The sequence below is a fragment of the Scophthalmus maximus genome, chromosome 1 (genome assembly GCF_022379125.1).
Source record: "Scophthalmus maximus strain ysfricsl-2021 chromosome 1, ASM2237912v1, whole genome shotgun sequence".
In the NCBI taxonomy this organism is placed as follows: domain Eukaryota; kingdom Metazoa; phylum Chordata; class Actinopteri; order Pleuronectiformes; family Scophthalmidae; genus Scophthalmus; species Scophthalmus maximus.
Window position 1 is genome coordinate 11,740,382 of NC_061515.1, and position 21,375 is coordinate 11,761,756.

Here is a 21,375-nt window from a genome sequence, read left to right on the forward strand (position 1 = left end):
TGTGGGTAATGTAGTTTTTAATGTCCGCGAAACGGCGGCGATGAACGACGAGGAAAACTTCAATCATGTCGACGTGTTGCCGTGCGGCAGTGACGGGAGATGTAGTGTTTTGGAACCCAGTCGTTGGGGATTGAACGGGACGCCTTGGAAGAAAACTTTCCTGTTATTTTATCTCAGAGGAAAGAAAATCAAAAGGTAAACACCGGCGAAGCGCACGTTCAAGGAACATTTCGAAAAATACAACAACGTTATGCGCAGTGTATTCGATGCCACGCTCTCTGTACTTCGTCACTGCGCTTATGAATAACTGATTTCTCTTGAACAGGAGAAGTTGCATCATTGTGACTTTTTGTAATCCTCTCTTCATCCTGTTTTTTCACCGTACAGCAATGTTTTTTAATGGCTCTGAGTGAAAAAACAGACTTCGTCGCACAAAACTGGGGTTAAAAAACATTTCAGAGAGTGGAGGTCTGCAGACAGACACCTCTCGAACGTCTAGTGACTGTGATGCACAACTCTCCAAAAACCGACTGTATCCCTCAGCCCATCAAACCTGTGTGTTGAGTTGCAGTGGAGGAAGGAATACTCAGATCCTATACCGAAGCGAGAGGAGCAATAAAACACTAAGTAAAAGTGAAAAAAACCATTCTCCATAATGACCCCTTTTTTAGAGTGTTAATTTATGGATGGTACAGAATCCCATATGAGATATCATATGCACAAAAGTGATTATTTTTGGTAAAACTAGGTCTAGGTTTTTTAAGTATTCAGTAGGTATCCCATTGGATTTGTTGCATGAGAAGTTACAGCTTCATCGCTCCTATTGATGAGCTCATGTAAATCCCAGCTCCACTCTTATTATGTCCAACTAATCCGCATAACTGAAATCATCTGTGTGACTGCGGGCCCTTCAATCTGCAATAACGCATCGTGTTATATAATAATCATATGGTTTATGTATAAAATAAAAGTACTTGTAACTATAGTGGTCAGATAATGTAGTGCAGTAAAAAGTGCAATATTTATCTCTGATAGTGAGTATAAGTACCTACAGTTGAACTTAAATGCAATACTCAAGGAAAGACTCCTAGTAACTTTTCACCACTGTTTAGTTGCTGCGTAATCAGTCACCGGCTTCACAGTTTAAACCAAAGATTGTTGCTTAAACAAAGAGTGGTTGAATCTCCTCAGATCAGATTGGACTGACAAACAATAACATACCTTGGTGACAGTGGCAGTATTATGCTGGCAGATATTGGCGTGAACAGGTGGGCTGGTCTCAGTATGTGAGTGATCCTCTTTTTCTACCCCGGCAGGAGCCAGGATCAGGGCAGGTAGGGGACCTGGACGTGCACCCACACCCACGAAGGATGCACTGAATTGGGAAACATCTGCTGAGGTGTGCCCTTCAACACAGCTATGGTAAGAACCCATCACACACAGCAGATCCCAGAAGAGTTTTATTTTCCATAGTTGCAGGGTGTATCTGTTGGTTACTTTGGTGTATGCTTACCTGTTTGTGATTCTCTCTCAAGAGTCAAGACCATTGAGCCCATGTGTATCAAACATAATTGTGTGTGCGTTAACAGCCTAATTGTTAAGAAGATTAAGGTGGCATGTTGAATTGAAATCCGGCATTAATATTTTATGGGCTAAAGCTGTCCATAGGGGGTTCACAGTGTGTGAGCAACTCACAGATGGAGTCATAGGAAGATTTCTCTCTCTCTCTCTATCTCCTTGTCAGAATATCAGTGATGGGGAGAAAGAAGGGCAGAATGTCCTTCTTTAATGACTTATTTATCTATTAAAACTAACTACAACAACAACAAAGTATTTATTTGTATCATCATATCACACGTTGAGCTATTGGATTAAAGAATATGGTGATGTGAATTCAAACTGTTACAAATTATTTTTGGTTCCGTTTTTAAGTATTCCAGAAATAACTTTCTATATTTTTTTACTTTAGTAAATAAAATTGTATATCACAAGTAAAAACCCTCGATATGAGTGCCATGATAGACGATGACTAGATGACAAATACAAACATTAAGCCCTGAGTCTCTGCTACTACTACTACAAGTTTACAGATATTTTATTTGTAGAAGCTTTATATAAGACTGATGCAAGTCAAAATAAAAAGCAGACAATTCGAAATTATTCCAAATAAAAGACAGATGACTAAAGCACCATTTCTTGTTGACATAACGATTTTCTTTTGATTGACTGGTTCTGATAAATATCTCTATTGATAATGACAGATGCTTTTGACAAATTACCAGTGCCAAATGTGAAGTTTTCAAATTGTGTACATCGTCCAAAACACAATGATGTTCCATTTACAGTGATATGAAACAGAGAAAAGTTAGAAAGGGTTTTCCTTTTAGGAGCTGTAGATTAGTACCTGACTGATGACTGTTTTTGTTTTTTTTAAAGATTGGCATATTTGAAGCACAGCATCATTATGCCTACTTTAAGCACTCCTGTCAAAACAAACTTTAATACCTTGTATTCACCCGAAAGGCAAATGCAGCTATGAGTATATATTTCGTTTACCAGTAACATACAGTCTTCACATACAGCATGTTTTCTGAAGGTACCTTTTCTGAACATGTAATGCAGTGTCTGACCACATAACACGCAGTACACACCCATACCACTCTCCCTGAACTCTGAGTCTGATTTTATCTAACATCCTCTCTTTTCTGCTTTCTACATCTTTTTCCATTTCGCATTGCTACCATTGATTTTTTTGTTTGTTTTTCCAGTTGATTATGTCCCTGTACTCTGATTCGCCGATGGCACATTGCTCTCTGCACTTTAATTGGACATTTAATTAGATCACAGTTTTAGTCCAATTAGACTCAGAGGTGTGGGGAAAAGGGAATGGAGGGGAGAAGAGGCAAAAGTCCCCAAGCTGGTCTCTCTGTCTCTCTGTCTCCCTTCCCCCTTCCCCTTTTCTCCAGCTCTCCTCTCCTCCCTGTTTTTCTTCATCTGTCTTTTTCTGTCCGCCTTGCCGTCTCCCTCCCCCTCCCTCCTGAGGGTGGCTCATTAGTGATATAATGGGATGACACAAAACACACAGCTCTCCTAATTCTCAGAATGTCTTGAGCAGCAGCTGAACCGCACACACACACACACACACACACACACACACACACACACACACACACAGGTGTGCGACAAGACCGGTATCTGCTCACTGCTGCAGAACTTGTGTGGTTGCCACGAGGGGGGAAAGCAAAAGTGTTTTGAGACAGAGCCTGGTCTGATTCCTCTTCAGCACCACCTGCCAGTCTGTCAGTCACAGCGGCATCGACCAGCCCAGACACACCAAACACACACTTTAACGACACGCTGGGAAGAACCGTATCGACTTGCTGAAGTGCTCTGGTTTGATATCACTACACCTAATGAGACTAAGATAAGCCTCATTACCAGAAGCGCTCGCTTACATGCGAGTCAAATGTTGTGAATTTTCCGCGCCAGTTTAAGCTCCCCTATTATTCTGTCCTCTTCCCCCTTTTGTTGTCATAATCTTTGCACAGAGCTGAGACTCAGAGCACAAACAACACTGTCTCCCAGTGGGCTAAAACACATGGGCAAAAGTAAACAAACACTGACACACACCCAGATGTACTGTATGCAGATATGCACACACCTCCACTCAGGTGTTAGGTCCTTGGAGACACAAGTCAATCTCTGTGTCCCCCGAGCAGTCACACACACCTATCACCCTCCACCCTCAAGAGAAATATACCAGCCTTTACTGTGTCTGTTATTCTCACACACACACACACACACACACACACACACACACATACTCTGTCACTCTCTCTCCCTCTCTCATGTCGTACACTTCATATCTGCATCATTGTTTTTTGTGTTCCCTCTCTACGTCTCATACAGTATATGTGTGTGCATTCATAGATTGGGGTGTGTGAACGACAGGCAGCAGGCAGGGGTGTTTCAGCCACAGGCATCACTATCTGACCCCCGTAGCTGTAAGATTGACAGCTGTGGTCCCGCCTAATTGCATTACTCTCCCAGGTGATTGGCTCACACCCTGGGGGCTCATTTGTCAGGATGCATTGTGGTAATGATGTAAATTAGCAGATCTATGTGTCACTCAGCCTTCTCCCCCCGCTGATTGGCCCCGCTGTGCCCCAGGACTCGGCCCCCAGCTGAGGGAGCCAGCTCATTGGTCCTTGGGGAACCAGGAAGTCCCCCAGAAATAGGGCTTTACAGATTGGGCATCCCTGTGGGCTGATATTATCCTTCCTCCCACCTCTTTACATGTCAGTCAAAACCCAGGGACCGATCCCTGCAGCCTCTATCTCCAATCTGAGACACAGGTATACACACTCTCACACACAGACTTTTATGTGGTATAGGCACCTACAGTAGTACTGTAATAATAACCCCATGTTGACCAAGACCCGTATAAATGGTACAAAAACATGATTATATAAAAAGTTAGTGTGGGTGTGTACGTGCAAGCGTGTTTGTGTGTGTGTGTGTGTGTGTGTGTGTGTGCGAAAGGGCACACTTGCCTTGAATTGAAATAAATGCCACAGGCTTAGAGTCTCTGTTTCCCGCTGCTTACCCAACATGCCCTAGCTACATCCTCTATCAAAAGCAGACACCTTCACAGTGACAGACAGGTAGAGAAACACACACACACACACACACACACACACTTCCTGGTTTCTTTGTATTACTGTCTCAATAGCATCAATTTAAGTGTGGGTTACAGCACGCGTCAGGTTTGTGTGTGTGTGTGTGTGTGTGTGTGTGTCAGGAGGCAGCAGTGTGTGCATGCGCAGCACTCCTGTAGTGTCGCTGAAAGGTTTCATGGAAGTTTCTAGGTTCTTTGTTGAACTCACTGTGGTTATATGAGGCTGAATATGAATAAAGACTAAATAATGTCAGCATCAGCATGAATCAATACTTATACAGATGTACAATCACTTGGTCTGGACCTCAGCCCGTGATCAATGGTTTTCTCTGAGTTATTGTCTTCATGTTAACGAGTGGAGTGCTCCCTGAGGACCACGTATGAATGGCTAAATGACACCACACTAAACCTCTCAACGGGACCTGGTGTTGTTTTTACACCCTCCTTTGTTTGATTTCAGACACTGTATTGCAAAAGCCTTTTTAGACAAATTTGGATGCACTGTAGGTGTTTCCAAAACACCCAAGTCCTCATGAAACTCCGATTGCCTGCTCTTGGTCCCTCACAGATTCAAGTATTGATCCGTGTCCCTCCCTGTCAGTGTTTGGCCAAATTATAACTTTTTTCTGCATCATATATTATTCATCAATCAATTTGTATTTTCATGTTGGCAGCTGGGGGCTTGCATATTGAGTCCAAAAAAGGCAGAAATATATCAAAATAAGTCAGCAAAAGTCAGGGAAAAGTTTGGAATAAGCTCTGGACATGACTGAAAAGTAAAACAACATAAAATATCTGATTGTCACATTCAGTTCTCAGGATGTTGACGTCAGAAACATGATGTTCCTCTTTCTGACGTGCAAATATATCCTCTCGGTTATATCTGCATGTGTTAGAAGTTAGGATTTGCAGACTGTGTGTGTGTGTGTGTGTGTGTGTGTGTGTTACTAACTGAGTAATCATTGTAAATTAGAGATGTTTGTGGTTGATTTTGGTAAACTCCCTGTAAAAATTCTCTCTCACGGAAAGAGCATTTCCCATGACGTGGCACATGTGCCAAACATGCACACACCAACAACTCGCGCACACCTTTATGTGCACACCTACCATCTTTCCCTCCCACCCTCCTCTAATATGCACATATAGACCTACTTGTTTGTAAATGTGGTAACTAACCTGCACTAAGTGTACACCACTTCTTGGCAGAGCGTGAGAACGCAGCGAGTATAGTGGGTAATTGCTGTGCTGCACGCAGTGTCTACAGGAGCACTTTTTTATTAGGTGGGAGGATGAGAAAGAAGGATGGAGGTCACTGGTATATTTCCTCCTCCTCTTCAAATCGTTCAGTTTTCTACCAAAAGTTTAAAGGTTCAGAAACTCTTTAAAAAGTAAGGTTCATAAAGAGTGAATCAGATGTGTGACCGTTAATGAAAATGTCTTGGAGAAATCTCAGATTGTGACGTGATTTTTTTTGCCTCCAGCATTTATGTGTTTAGGGACAATAATTGATTTCTGTGTTGTGCCCCGCAGGGTTTGTCCCACATCTCTAAACCCATACATACATACACACACACACACACACACACACACACACACACACACACACACACAGCTAGGCATGCTGCAGTATTAATGAGACATGAATAAGACATGAAGAGAGACCCCCCTCTTACATGCTCACACAGGGTCTCCCCCTCCCTATGCTGCTTCCTGTCTGCAGATTACCCAGCTTTCACTGGGCTCTGGTTAAGTGGGGCCAGGAAGAGATTTAACCCCCTCAGCAGGAGTAGGCACAAACACACCCACACACACACACACACACACACACGTACAAGCATGATCACACACACACGCTCCCTACTGTCAGGAAACATTAGTTTGCTTATTACTTTACATTATTGGAAAATATCTGTTTAATTGTGTCGTTGATTGCTAACAGAGCTTCAGGTGTGTAACTGAAATATGATTGATGTTTAAGAATCTAGAATTTATTGACATAGGCTGCAGAAAAAGTGTAAATTAACTGCTCAAGCTTGAGTTGTACATTGACACTATTTGGCAAAATCAAAAATGTGATCTGGATTTTTTTTGTCTTTTACCTTTTGTATTTGGGGGGGGGAACTGGATATGATTTTGAAATTTCCATTTCAAATTTCATTATTAGTTCTAGCCATAAAAACCTCAAATATACTCTTGTGTGTGAAAGATTTAATTGTAACTGTGTCCAAGCCAGCTGCTCGTGGCTTAATGAATGGAAAGGAAACTGTCTAGACTCGGTCTAATGTCACTGTATCAAACACATGATAAGCAAGCCGAGTGTAGCTTGCTGTATGTTGAGTTGTGACCTTTTGTGTGTTCGTGTTGTAAGGCCTCGGTGACGTCTAGCCCTGGACCTGCCTCTCTGGGCTCCCAGGTTCATGCTGCAGCTGTCAACGGAGATAGGAGCGCCCTCCTCAAACTCATCACAGGTAGCACACGAGCAGTCAGCTTCTGAAACATATAACATGTTCATTGACTATCTCATCGGTGGAGCATTATGATTTTATGAACATGGCATCAGATATGTAGTAATGTGCTGCTTTATTTATTTCAATAAGGAAGTATCATTGGATAAAGTTCATCTGCAGAAATGTCAGATTAGATGATTAGTTGCAGCATCTAGTTGGAATTTTGGATTTTGCATAGACAAACCACTGCAGAGCAGGTGCTTATCATCACGGAGGCTGGAACCGTCCATCTGCTAAAGGATGGTCCACCCCTCTGCGTCGATGCTGACATTATTTGTACATTTAGTGATGTTGCTATTTATTGATCATAATGTAGAAAACAAATTCTCACTATGACATAGAATAGAAGCATGTGGGGAAAAAAAAATATATATACAGTATATATGAAAAAAATCACATCATCATTGCAAATTCTTTTCACAAGTATGCAACATGACCCTGCGGGCTAACATTTTTAAAGTAGTTGCTTACTTCCAACCGTCCAAATAAATTGACCAATTTAGGTAAGTGGAAGTGGAGGTCTTATTAAACTCTTTGGTTGTTTTTTTAAGACTATAAGTATTTAAATTACAAAGAGCTGCGTTTTTAAAAACAGCATACAACTTAATCCATCACAAGACACATAATTGTACTTTCTGTTTTATATGTTGAGCTAAAAATTCAACACATATTGACTCAGATCTTGGTTTTGATTAAAAAACTTGAACTTAAACCTTCATCTTTGTTTGTGTGTGTGTGTGTGTGTGTGTGTGTGTAGTAGAGCCCTCACTGCGGGACCGTGAGGACCAGTTTGGTCGGACCCCTCTGATGTACTGTGTGCTGGCTGACCGTCTGGATTGTGCAGAGATTCTGTTGAAGGCCGGAGCCTCAGTCAACAAGACTGACCACAGCCAGCGCACGGCTCTGCACCTCGCCGCACAGAAGGTACGGACATCCATAAATACACTGACTAAAATAAAGAAAGACCACTCACAAATAATGTTATTCCTGTAGTGTTCTTTTTTATGACATAAAGTCGACAGTTTACTCACAAGAACAGATGTGGATGGAAACATGAAGGTTGAATGAGGATGAAGACATGATCATAGGGGTTTAATGGATAAGAGAGGAGTTTACTGGCCACATGCTGCAGTGGGAAGCCAGTGCCCCCTAGTGGTTGTTGTTAGGGCCTGAGGGCCTGTAGTTTGGTATATCAACGGATTTATAATCCTACCACACAAACACTGAAGCTACGAGTTTCATTTACCCACATTCTTATTAATAATGTTGTTTCAGAGCATTTTCGCCACTGAAATTTACAGAGGAAGAGCGTATTTTTCTCTTGAATCTAGACTTATGACTTCTCAGAGGATATTAACACATTAACATCTCTAGACAGGGTGGTCCGCAGTGGGATATAGCAGGAGAACAGTGGGATGCAGTAGTAATAATATCTCTTTACAACTTAGTTACTTGTCATTGCCTTCTTTTATGTGAGTGCACTAATACAGGATGATAATATCATTGAAGAAAGAGGGGAGGTAATAGGTTATTGGGGTCTGTCTCAAAGATTGTGTGTGTGTGTGTGTGTGTGTGTGTGTGTGTGTGTGTGTGTGTGTGTGTGTGTGTGTGTGTGTATTGGGGGATGCTGTTGATGGGAAGCCCTGTCTCTTTGACATCTGATCAATAAGTGGCTGAGACAGCAAGAGAGGCCAGGGATTACTGATCTAATTGGACTGAGAATAGGGAGGACGGGAACACACACACACACGCGCGCAGTCTAGATGCATGCTCACACACCAGATAGATCTGTCAGACTGTGGCATTGTGGTCACAGGATGGCAAATATACAAAACACACTCATACGTGTACTCAGTCAAGTCTACATGGACACACACACACCCTGGCGTCCTCCGACTGCCATTGTATAATACATCACCTGGTGGCCTGGTGGCAAGAGACCAGAAGTGAGGATGATGATGATGATGTGAGGTAGAGAATGGCTGCCTTGTCAAGCCAAAGAGACGCTGTTTACTGTTTAACAGCTCATCTCAGTCGTTGAGCAAAGAGGCAGGAGGAGGGAACGAAGATGGATGACCTTCGGATTGAACCAGACACTGCTAAAAGCCTGGGGAGTCTGTGTGGGAGTGTGTGTGTGTCATTGCTGCTGGTTCATGACTAATGCTGAGGAGAATTGGTGATTTCAGAGCTACTTTTTAGCAAAGTTTTTGATTTTGTTTGTGTGTTTCAGGGGAATTTGCGTTTCCTGAAGCTGCTGCTGTCGAGGCGTGCTAACTGGCTGCAGAAAGATTTAGAGGAGATGACCCCACTCCACCTGGCCACCCGACACCCCGCCCCAAAAGCACTCGCCCTGCTGCTCAAACACATCGGACCTGGAGAGGTTGACACGCAAGACAAGAACAAGGTGCTGCTGTGCAAATACACACAAGTATTTGGAAAAATAGTTTGTCCTCACGACAGTCCGCAGCCTCCGTCAGAAACCAGCCAGCCTGGCCCCTTACCAATCACCTGAAAAGAGATAACTGACTGATTGAAAAGAGTTTGTTAGAAGCAGTGGAAATTTGAGGTCATACACACATAAGCACCGAGAGGCACACTCGCACAGCAGTGAACGTTTCAACAAACTGCGGCTTTGTCCTCTGTTCTGCTGATAAGACCACAAACACACAGTCTCCACTGTCTGTCGGAGCTGATGTGTATCTGACATCAGTAGTTGGTTTTGTAATAATCCAATATGCATCATCTTGTCAGATGACAGTGGTTTCAGAAAATCTCAGAATAGCTCAGTATGAGCTTTGTGCAGCACGTTGCCCTCATATTTCCTGGCTTGTTTCATAGTGGAGTAATTTTGTGAACGTAAATGAAAACCTGAGGTCACAACGGCCCCCTCTGTTCTCGTCTCCATTCATCATCTCTGTCTCTCCCTTTTCATTTTTTCTCACTCGCTCTTAACAGCAAACTGCTCTACACTGGTCAGCGTTTTATAACCGACCAGAGCATGTTCGCCTCCTGATCAAGCACGACTCCAACATAGGCATCCCAGACAGCGAGGGCAAGATCCCCCTGCACTGGGCCGCACACAGTCAAGAGCCCAGTGCCACACAGACTGTCCGCTGTATACTGGTACACACCATTCTGCGCAAGCACACACCCAAACACAAATACACAAAATTGTATCTATCTGCATATCCTCCATCCTCACCCATCCATCTGCATGTCTGCTTTTTTTTTTCTTCTCTGCGACTGTCGTGTGTGTGTGTGTGTGTGTGTGTGTGTGTGTTTTTTTAGGAGGCAGCTCCCACTGAGTCCCTGTTGAACTGGCAGGACTATGAGGGGCGGACACCCCTGCACTTTGCAGTTGCTGACGGTAACGAGGCAGTGGTAGAGGTGCTGACATCTTACGAAGGCTGCAATGTGACAGCCTACGATAACCTCTTCAGAACACCGCTGCACTGGGCTGCTCTGCTTGGTGAGTGAGCACATGAATGTGACCTGCTGCAGCCTGAACGACAGCTTTGCACTGAAATGAAAGATTCCAGTCTATGTGCAAATAATGTCCCCTGTCCTCAAAAACAAAACTCTAAATAAAGTTTACTGCTTAGCTGAGTCAAAGCCAAAATGGACAATTTATTACCCGTATGTAAGAATTATGTTCTATTTATTTTCAGGCAAAATATTTGTTTGTTTGTCTATGTTTGTCCACCACTTTGATTTGGACTAAAATATCTCAACAATTATTTGGTGAAATGCCATGAAATTTATTGAGCCCACAGGAGCATTCCTTATGACTCTGGTGGTCAGGTCCCCTGCCTTTTCCTTAAGCGCCACAAGCTCAAGTTTTCAATACCTGGAAAACCAATGTCAATCCCATCAGCCTCTACTGTACTTTGTGTTTAGTGCTAATCAACAAACCTGGCATGCTCACACACTAAACTAAGATGGCGAACATGGTAAACATTATACATGCTTGGCATCAACATCCTTTGATGTTGTCGTCATTATGAGCATATTAACATGCAGCTGTCAGCGCAAAAAGAAAAAAGTCTTATTTCTTTGGGTTTATTGTTCGTATAGATCCATTTTACAGCACCACACAGAGACAAATCGTTAGTAATTGCAGAGCTAATAGTGACAGTTGACTTATGCTGACTTGATATTGTGTTTGTCCTGTTCTTTTAACAGTTTTTTTAAAGTGAACGAAAACGCTCATTTGTCCCAGCTCCTTATGTCCTTGTGTCCTTTTTGGGTATCTGTCATCCCACTGACTAAACATGTTTTTCAGGCCATGCCAAAATCGTCCACCTGCTGCTGGAGAGAAACACATCAGGCACTATTCCCTCGGACAGCCAGGGAGCGACACCTCTGCACTATGGAGCTCAGAGCAACAATGCTGTGAGTCACACAGTGTCTCATCGTCCGTGTTCCGACAATGTAGAGTTGCAAAAGCAAGATTGTTAAGATTCTAAACTATTAATTATTTTTTAAGAAAGAATGTCGTATTATAAATTTGATGACATTTGGACATGTCAGATTATTCTTCTTCCTACAGTATAATTTGTCCACAGTTCTTTGATGAAAATCAAACTAAATGTAACTGTCTGTCCACGTGTGAGTAGGAGACAGTTGGTGTTTTTCTGTCCCACCCATCGGTGAAGGATGAACCTGATCTGGAGGGGCGGACGGCCTTTATGTGGGCCGCTGGGAAGGGCAGTGATGATGTCATCCGCACCATGCTGGCCCTCACCCCTAACATTGACATCAACATGGCCGACAAGTACGGAGGCACCGGTGAGCTCCTGAGAAACGAGAGGAGGAGCTGAGGCTCCTCTAAACCGCTTTGACACCTCCCCTTTTTCCCAGGACACACTGACATAAACCATCCCTTTCATGCTACTGTTCAAATAAACAAACACACACACCTGTCATCAGAGCCCGGCGTGCCCTCTCATTTAAGGCTAGGGATCGGGATGATGTCAGAGGGGATTTCCCCCAAGGTGTTAGAGAGACTGCGAAAGTGAGGGAGAGAGGGAAGTGATACCGTCAGCAAAATTTGTGTGACCTCGCTGAATAGACTCCCACCACTGCCAGCACTGTCCTCTGACAAACACAATCACACACACACACACACACACATGCAGACATGCTCTGACCCCCTGGGCGGTTTGGACATATAATCTCCATGGCGATAGTCCCTCTGCTCAGCCAGGCAGTCATTGTTTATGCATGCATAACATGCCATGGTTGAATAATGCTAATGAGACGTGTGAAGGGCAGTGAAGCCGAGTGGTGCCCAGATCACTTCCATGCACTTGACTCTAGTCTGTATTGTCTGGGGAGCTGAAAGCGGGGGGGGCGTGTAGTAGCCATGAGGAGGCTTAAGTGTATCGCTCCCCATTAATTTTGTGTCTCCGTTTAACCTTCCATTGACTGTTTTAGAGAGGACTTGCAGTCCAAGGCATGAATGAGTAAAATGGGGCAAAAGAAGGAAGAGCAGTTGACCTAAGGGTCGTTATCACCCAGTTCCATTCGGGACTTCGTATTCTAATCCCAGGGTATTTTTGTGAGTGCGTTTGTATATGTGTATCTTCATGTAGCACTCCATGCGGCCTCGCTGTCCGGTCATGTGAGCACAGTTAAGCTGCTGTTGGAGAAGGGAGCGATGGTCGACTCTCTGGACATGATGAAGCACACGCCGCTCTTTCGTGCCTGCGAGATGGGACACAGAGATGTCATACTCACACTCATCAAAGGTGGGTACAATCAATACATTAGTGCAAGTGTCCCAATAATTATACTTATTCTCATTTTCAATACTACTTTGTTCTGAGTAGTCTTACTTCCTTGACCATTCGTCAATCTTCGTCGATCTTCATTGATAAATGAAAATGAAGATCATTATAAGTGTTGCGCACCGTTAATGCTTTACATGCATCAGTTACATGCTTCGACTGAATTGTAAATGCTCCGCATAAAGGTTCTGCCCATGTGGACTTGGTGGACGTGGATGGCCACACCGCTCTGCACTGGGCTGCCCTGGGAGGAAATGCTGAGGTCTGCCAGATACTGATGGAGAATGGGATTAGTCCTAATGTACAGGTATGAAAGCTCAGTTGTACACCTGCAGAGCACAGACGTTCTCCACAGTGAACATTTTTGGAGTTATGTATATATAAAATTTTATTTTATTTTAGAATTAATTTTATATAGACTCACATTTGACATGATGCACAGTTGGTTCACTTTGGCTACACCGCAGAAAGCGTTCTATCCGGGGCTGTTTGAATAAAAGAATAAATTAGGGTAAATGTGAAAAATTCATCTGCCTCTGTATTTCACAAGCAGAGTATAAACTCAGGATCAACTTTTCATAATCTGTGCTGCTATTTCAGTTACGCTGAACTTTGACTGTTGATATTTGACTCCTGCTGGACAGGACCAGGCGGGAAGGACTCCCCTGCAGTGTGCTGCTTATGGCGGCTACATCACCTGCATGGCTGTTCTCATGGAGAACAATGCTGATCCAAATATACAGGACAAGGAGGTAAGGACAATAACACTTCTGTCTAGGCTTTCTGAGCTTAATTTGGACATAAGTACAGAATGAATGGATGCGTTTCTTTATGGGTGCACAGGGGCGGACTGCTCTCCACTGGTCATGTAACAACGGCTACCTGGATGCTGTGAAACTGCTGCTGGGTTACAATGCCTTTCCCAATCACATGGAGCACACTGAGGAGAGGTGAGGGCCGATCCAATCACAAAGGCAGCAGTGAGGGATCCATAAGTGACACTGGGGTTTGTTTTGGGCAGGTACACCCCTCTGGACTATGCTCTGCTGGGGGGACACAGTGAGGTGACTCAGTTCATGCTGGAGCACGGTGCTCTCTCCATAGCAGCCATCCAGGACATCGCTGCTGCCTCCATCCAGGCTGTCTACAAGGGCTACACTGTCCGCAAGGCCTTCAGGGAGAGAAAGCAGCTCCTCATGAGACACGAGCAGTTGCGCAAGGATGCGGCCAAGTGAGTGACGAGAGCACGATCACAGACACTCACAAATCAGATTTTTATCTCCATGACTTCAGAGGACATTACATTGACTCACAATCATTTTTTTTGGCGACCCAACTACTAATTGCCTAATCCTAACCCTCACCCTAACCTTAAAACATGTCTTCATCTTCAAATTAAATGATTTACGTAACAAGTACCTGCTTTTTGTCCCATGAAGGAAGTCAGGTCCCCATAATGTGGTGGTGTAAACAGATTAAGGAACTCACAACATGACTAATACGTAGACTGAACAAAGACACACACACACACACACACACACACACACACATACACACACAAGCAAGTTTACATGAACCAAAACGTACAGCGCTCAGAGCCACACATATACTGAAGCCTTTGTCACAGTTTCTGTGCTTTGCAGACGCACTCATTAACTCCCCTCTCTTTGTCACACAATTCCATTTGCATTTTACCTTGTGCTGATCTCTCATTCCTGTTTCTGTCTTCATTATCCGTCTCTGTCCTCCCTCTCTGTCACACTCTCTCCGTATCTATCTTTCTTTCTGTCATCCCTGCACACACATATGTCTTCCCCTGTCGCTCTCCTTTAGCTTCTTCTCCTTTTGTCATTTGCTCACCAGTCTCACATTTATTGTCTCACCCAATGTTTTTGGGGTGTAAATTTGTTTTAAGGAGACATGTTGACTTCAGCTTTTTTCTTCTTGGTATTTTAAGCAGACAGTTTCATTTTGATGTAAGTCTTGGGAGATGTTTTCCTTTCTATGTTCTAAAAATATTCTACCACAGCTTGCCTTCTCATCTAATTTATACCCTATTGAAAAACAAGTTGTGACCAAATCAATAAATCTTTTATGCATCTATCACTGCATTTATATAGCACTTTCCTAGTCTTATCGACCACTCAAAGCGCTTTTCAGTACAGTTGACATTCACCCATTCACACACACAATCAAACACATAATGCATTTCCTTCACATCTTTCCGGTTCAATCTGAGCCACTGCAGCCCCTGTATATACTGTGTGTTTAAACATTTCAATAACATCTTAAGATGTGAAAGATTATGAGTAGATATAAACTTTAATGATTTCAATGACCTGAGTGTAGAGCCCTTGAAAACTATTTTAGCGGCAATACAGATTCCCCTGTTTTTGTTACATACTGAGGAACTTTGGGTTTAAGATCAAAGATAAATAGTTGATCTTGATCCTCCACCAAACTCGGGGTTGCGTCAGAAACCCGGCGTTAAAGACCTGTGCCAAATCAAAAATGCGGACGATGATCCAATGTGGCGACCCTTCGTGTGAGCAGCCGAGAGACGACACCATTTAGTTGCATAACCCTTTGCTTGCTACAACTGATGAGTTATATCATCAATAAAGCTCAGTGAACCCGTTCCAGCAGGAGCCGGCAGCCGACATGAATTTGTTTGGGATCTCGAGCAGATCCTTTGTTTATTTCGTCAGACTTTGGCCTCTCTATCACTTTGGTAGAGGTTAATCTTGGTATCATCAGTCCATAAAACTTTGTTCGCAAACTCATCTTGTACTTGTTTGCAAATTCCAATCAGACCTTCGGATTCTTACTGCAGACGAACTGGTCTGCATCTTGTGGTATGGCCTCTATATTTCATCTCTCAAAGTCTTCCTCAAATGGTCAATTGTGATACAATCATCCCTGCCCTGTGGAGGTTGGTGGTGATGACACTGATGGTTGTTTTGGGCTTTTTCTTCACAGCTCCCACAATGTTTCTTTCATCAGCTGCTGTTGTTTGTCCTTGCCCGACCGGTCTGTCGCTCTGTACACCAGCATTATTTCTTTTTCAGGACATTCCAGATTATGGCATTGGCAACGTCAAATGTTTGTGCAATGGCTCTAATTGATTTTCTCAGCTTTAAGATGACTCGCTTTTCACTCACAGACCGCTCTCTGTTCTTCAAGTTGCTTTATCATTTTCAGCAAGAGTCTTCACAGGGCAATTACAAGGCTAAAATCAAAGACATTCAGAGATCTTTAATGTTTAAACATTAAATCTAAAAAAATGTGTGGTTTTTCTATTTGTCATTCTATTTGTATTTTACACACTCATTGTCACTATAACTGAAAAAAAGGTGTATACATTTGGGGTAGAAAACGTTTTTTCACCTGGACCTCGGCTCTTCATGTGTTGCATTTCTCACAGAACTACTTTACGTGCCATGATGAGGCCAGAGTGTTCTTTATTTTTAGGAAACGAGAAGAAGAACAGCGGAGAAGAGGGAGTGTGCAGCAGATTTCCGTGTCCACTGCAGAGAAAAGGAAGGTCTCTTTGGTGAGAGCAGAACAGGAAAAACTCTCCTTAGTCAACATGATGGAGGACTTATCCACGAACGACTCTGTGGTGGAGACAAAGGAATCATCTAAAGCCGAACGCACGAGGGGAAAAGAGGAGAGACACAAAGGTACAAATATGCAGAAAAGTTGTAATAATGCACTTTGCAGTTTGAATTGTGAATGGTAATGGGTTGACGTATTTTATGTTCATGCCTTTTAATTCCACCCTCCAGACCAGAAAAGCAGATCCTCCAGGAGACATAAAGCAGCTGAACCACATGAGGCTCCTGGGGCCTTCAGCCACCATCATGTAACTGGTGACACGGTGTCTGTTGCTCCCCAGACCACCAGGCTGAAGGAGCTTCTCTCACCCGCCAGCTGCAGCCTGACACCCAGCCTCAGACCCAGACCCCCCTCCATGCCCAAAGTCAGGGAGCGACTTTCCTCGAACACAAGTGTCTCCTCTGTTGACCAAATCGAGGCCACGTCCAGAGAAGGCATCTCTCTAAAAAGGAGAGATGCTTACACAAGTGTGCAGACTGCCCCCGGCAAGACTGATGCCAACACCTCTCCACAAAAGCGCAGGAACCACAAGGAGCAGACTTCAGAGAGGGGCTCCACCAAAGACCAAACTCACACTGCTTCGTTAAGAAGCACTTCCTCTTTAGACCCCAAACGCCCCTCCAGAAAGACTGGCACACATGCACCCACGTCCACACGCACGCACAGGGGACACGACAAAGAGCAGCGCAGGAAGAGGAACGAGGCCGCGCGCATCATCCAGCGAGCCTGGCGAAGGTGAGTTCACGGTGTTCCAATTTGCGTTTGTTTCCCTGAAGGGGTGCTAAGTAGCTGAAGCTCCTGTGGCAGTGGGAGCCCAGCCGTGCCATGTGTTGACCACATGTGCATCCCACCTCATACGTGCAAAGCGTTGTCTCTCCTGTAGCACAGCCCCATCTCGCTCTGGATGCCATCCACACTTGAGCAGTAGGGGGGAGAGCGTGGGAGATGGGTGAGACGAGGAGGCAGGGGACAGACGGGCTATAATCTAGAGCTTTCAAACTGGTTTAACAAGGGGCTAAAAGTTCAGCCATGCCGCTCTAATAGCTACCAGCAGCCTCTCTCTGCGTTTGTCTCCCATCTTACACACTGCGTTTCTCTTAGATGCTGCCAGTACGCTGCAGGAGGGCCTCTGTTTCCATTCAGCTTCACTATTTTATTCTCCCATTAGCTGCTTTGAATAAACTTTGTTTATGCTTCGTGAGTATCAGTGTGAGGAATTTTCCAGCTTTTGGAATCTTTGAACGCTGAGATTTTTTTTTAATGAGCGCGCACGTACGTGCGCTTGTATGGATATGTGTCGGCAGGTTTCACGCACGCAGATGGAAAGCGTCGGAGTCAAACCATGGCCAAAACAGGAAGAAGATGGAAATCAGAGCTCCACCTGCAAAACCGGCTACGAGTAAGAGCTCCATTCTTCAAAGCATCTATGGTGAGATAATTAGCATGTTTGTCGTGAACCTTTTATTGAGATATACGCTCAAGTTTATTAGGTACGCCCAGATCAAATGAGTGCAGACTAATACAACAATCCTGCAATAAATCCTGCCTCCCTGAAGGTTGTGATGTTCCGTTTTTGTTGAAACTGTTTAAAGAGGTGTAGATTTAACTGTATGATCATTTCGGTGGCTGCAATTTGTGGTGCTGTTGGACTGCACTGCGTTATGTTGACATATATTCCTATTATTCTGTCCACCCCATTCAAATGGATGAGGCTTGGCGGAACAACAGACACACACCTCTTTGTATAACAGATCACATTTTAACAACTCCACAAATTGCAGCTGTCAGTTTTAGCCAAGTGTGCTTCACTTTAACAAACCAGAAAACACAGGCAGTTGAAGCAAAAGAATATAATTCAAATTTCCACTTACACACTCGCACACACATACACACACAAAAGATCAGATGTAGAGAACCCTTACCCCATCCTCAGTAGAGCCCCCTTCCCAAACCACTCACCCCTCCCGAACCACTGGACTAATTTTACGAAGAAAGGACTTTGATATTATGCATCTCTATCGCCCTCAAACACATGTTGCATTGTCTCATTTTACTGATGATTGTGCCCTGAACTCACCACTGAAAAAGGATTTGATGCCATGGTAACAACATGGGAAATACATAATAACTGAGCAGCACAATTTCATACAGTTAACAATCTTTTAGAGCGATGCTGCAGTAGTATAATACGGTACTAATCAGGGCTGTGGTACATGGAATATTAACTTTTCAATTCCCAAACAGAGGGCGTTAATGTTTCTTTTGACTGAAATACTGGACAAATACAAGCAATGTCCTGTGAAAACGGTAAATACACAAATGAGTTTTTGTCAGTTGCATGGGCTTCAGTGGAAACAAATGAGAGTTAGAACACATGCCTGCAAACACTGGTGCTGATGTGAACGTACCGAGAGGAATCCCCCCTTTTTTTTCTACGGCATTTGTGGACCTTTATTAGGATTTGACAGTAAGGACATAACTATATCATCAACGTTTTCATGCTTTTATGAGTGGAACCGTGAGGGACATTCCATGCTTGGCCCTTTAAACCTCTAGGCCACCAGGGTGTTAAGTGAACCATTTAGCATCACACACTCAGCAGCAGTGTTTTTCTGCATTGTGTGGTTCACTGCTGGTTTACCCCTTAACTCCATCTTTCTAAACCACAGCTCTTGAGCCCTTGAATAACATGAACGCTGCAAACAGTCTGAGAGTTAGTGGGATTAAAGGCTGGAAAAAAGGATGGTGTAGAAGATGCTGTAAGTGATGAATTCAGGGAACAGGGAAACCTTGTAAATGTCTGGGCGATGCTTCCGTCCACAGACCAGGACAGTATCAGCCTGGTTGCCTGTGTGGAACCTCTGGTAGGGTTTCGCCCTGCAGACAGGCATGACCTTCATCACACATCACCAGGTGATGATGGCAGGACGGACAGAAACTTTGCAGTGCCAAAACATACAAGCATGCACAGCATCTCTGCTCTCAGATGCCCCCTCCACACAAACACAAATCCTCACTCCACCTTAACCTTCTGACGTGGTTTTCCCCTCCCCCTTCTCACCTCACCTCCCTCCCTCTTTGCCTCTCTCTCTCTCTCTCTGACAGTCCTGGCATCGTGAAAAGTTCAGAGCTGTCAAGAGGAATGTCAGACAGAAAACACACAAAAGCCCCGAACATAGTGCCACACACACAAATTCTCATTCTCTCATTTGCACCCTTATTTTTCTTGAGTAGGTTTGACACACTTTATCACCGTTAACCCTTTTTTTATTGACGGATAATTATTCAACCGTAACTATATCTCTTAATATCTTTTCATCTATTTGTAGCAACACACACGGAGAGGAAGACAATTATTTTATTTGGTACAGATAACGACACCAAAAGTTTGAATGATTTGTCAATTAAATAAAAAATTAAAAAACTGCACTACAAATATTTGTCATAAAAATGCAGTTAAGTATTAATTTCCACTGTGGTCTTCTAACACTTGACAATTTCTCTTGAGAACATAAAACAGACACCGAGTTTTAATTTTTCTTTCACATGATCAGCTTGGAGACTTGGAAGATTGTTCCATTTTGTTGCCGAATAGAATAATTATGGGTAAAAAACATTTCACATTATGTGAAAGTGTTAAATCTGTTGAACTACCTCCGATAGATTACCTGCAAGTGTCCTAAGTCAGTGACAAGCACTTCCATGAACACAGTGGGAGTTGAGTAATAACTAAGGCATGTTTGTGATCAAGGATTAAGACAAAACATGCATTTTAAGGCCCCAACGAGATTTGAACTCGTGACCCCTGGTTTACAAGACCAGTGCTCTAACCACTGAGCTATAGGGCCTGCGATACCTTTGTGATAGTTATATGACCATATAAATATTCACAAATGCAGGAGCGTAACCTGACAAGATCAACCAGTTCCAGGAGTGTCTCTGGCTTTGTTATGCATCACCAGCCGGTTGAATTCAAAACACAATTCCAAAGAAATAACTGAGTGGAGATATCATGCAATCATATCTCTTTACTCTCCCTCAGGCAACGCCGTGGCAAGACGAGGGCGTTCACTCCGGGGCTCTCAGTCCCAGCTGCTCTTGGACATGCCGCTTTGCACCCAGAGCCAGTGTAAGCGCATGTACAAACACAAACACTCTTTAAATCAAGTTCAAGTCTCTAAAAAGTAATTTTTATGGGCTTGATTTACAGTGAGCAGTATAGACTGTGTGCACCTGACAGACGTGCTGGATCAAGCCAAGCAGTACTCGTATCACCTGAGACCGTATAGTGCTGGACAAGGACCCAGAGGACGGGGGAAGCATTGAAAAACACACACACACACACACACACACACACACACACACACACACACACACACACACACACACACACACACACACACACACACACACACACACACACACACACACACACACACACACACACACACACACACACACACACACACACACACACACACACACCTCATGTTCTTTGAGGTTTTCTCAGCTGGCTGGCGGCTGTACCTCTATAGAATTACTATAAACATTGTTCATTCAATGTGCCAGGTTTTCTAAAATTAAGCTATATGACATCAGAGCCATGACCTCACGGGGTGGGGTTAAGTCTACAGAAATGGCGTGTGTAAAAGATAACCTTTCATCCATTGTGGAGGGAACACATACACACTCCATTGCCCTCGTTCTACATTGCTCTCACACACACACTGAGATAACCTTTCCTCCTGTGTGGAGAATGAGGCAGTCTATCAACAGCCAGTCA

The 21,375-nt window shown here is 43.7% G+C and overlaps 1 protein-coding gene and 1 non-coding gene across 4 annotated transcripts; one reads left to right on the forward strand and one right to left on the reverse strand.

The window, feature by feature from the left end:
• The first annotated feature begins 40 nt into the window (after window positions 1-40).
• Window positions 41-21,010, forward strand: invs (inversin). 3 transcript variants are annotated; one of them, XM_035635832.2, is made up of 19 exons: window positions 41-195; window positions 1,317-1,422; window positions 7,047-7,146; window positions 7,943-8,109; window positions 9,416-9,589; window positions 10,141-10,308; window positions 10,474-10,654; window positions 11,468-11,577; window positions 11,802-11,973; window positions 12,780-12,935; window positions 13,160-13,281; window positions 13,619-13,726; window positions 13,818-13,924; window positions 13,996-14,205; window positions 16,446-16,657; window positions 16,763-17,327; window positions 17,897-18,021; window positions 20,635-20,721; window positions 20,803-21,010. In XM_035635832.2, the coding sequence occupies exons 2-19, from the start codon at window positions 1,420-1,422 to the stop codon at window positions 20,916-20,918; spliced, it is 2,883 nt and encodes a 960-aa protein (XP_035491725.2). In that variant the 5' UTR covers window positions 41-195; window positions 1,317-1,419; the 3' UTR covers window positions 20,919-21,010. The 3 variants fall into 3 exon arrangements, with proteins under 3 accessions (XP_035491725.2, XP_035491853.2, XP_035491809.2); XM_035635960.2 differs by having other exon boundaries at window positions 17,897-17,991; XM_035635916.2 differs by having other exon boundaries at window positions 7,946-8,109.
• On the reverse strand, window positions 20,368-20,440 carry trnat-ugu. The gene has a single exon. It is a non-coding gene; the product is annotated as a tRNA-Thr (tRNA).
• Window positions 21,011-21,375: the final 365 nt, after the last annotated feature.

What these genes read in the sequence shown, in the direction of transcription:
- invs (XM_035635832.2), top strand. An exon ending in CGACAAGTACGGAGGCACCG is followed by an intron (nt 11,974 to 12,779) that starts GTGAGCTCCTGA and finishes ATCTTCATGTAG; the next exon opens with CACTCCATGCGGCCTCGCTG. An exon ending in AAAAGAGGAGAGACACAAAG is followed by an intron (nt 16,658 to 16,762) that starts GTACAAATATGC and finishes TCCACCCTCCAG; the next exon opens with ACCAGAAAAGCAGATCCTCC.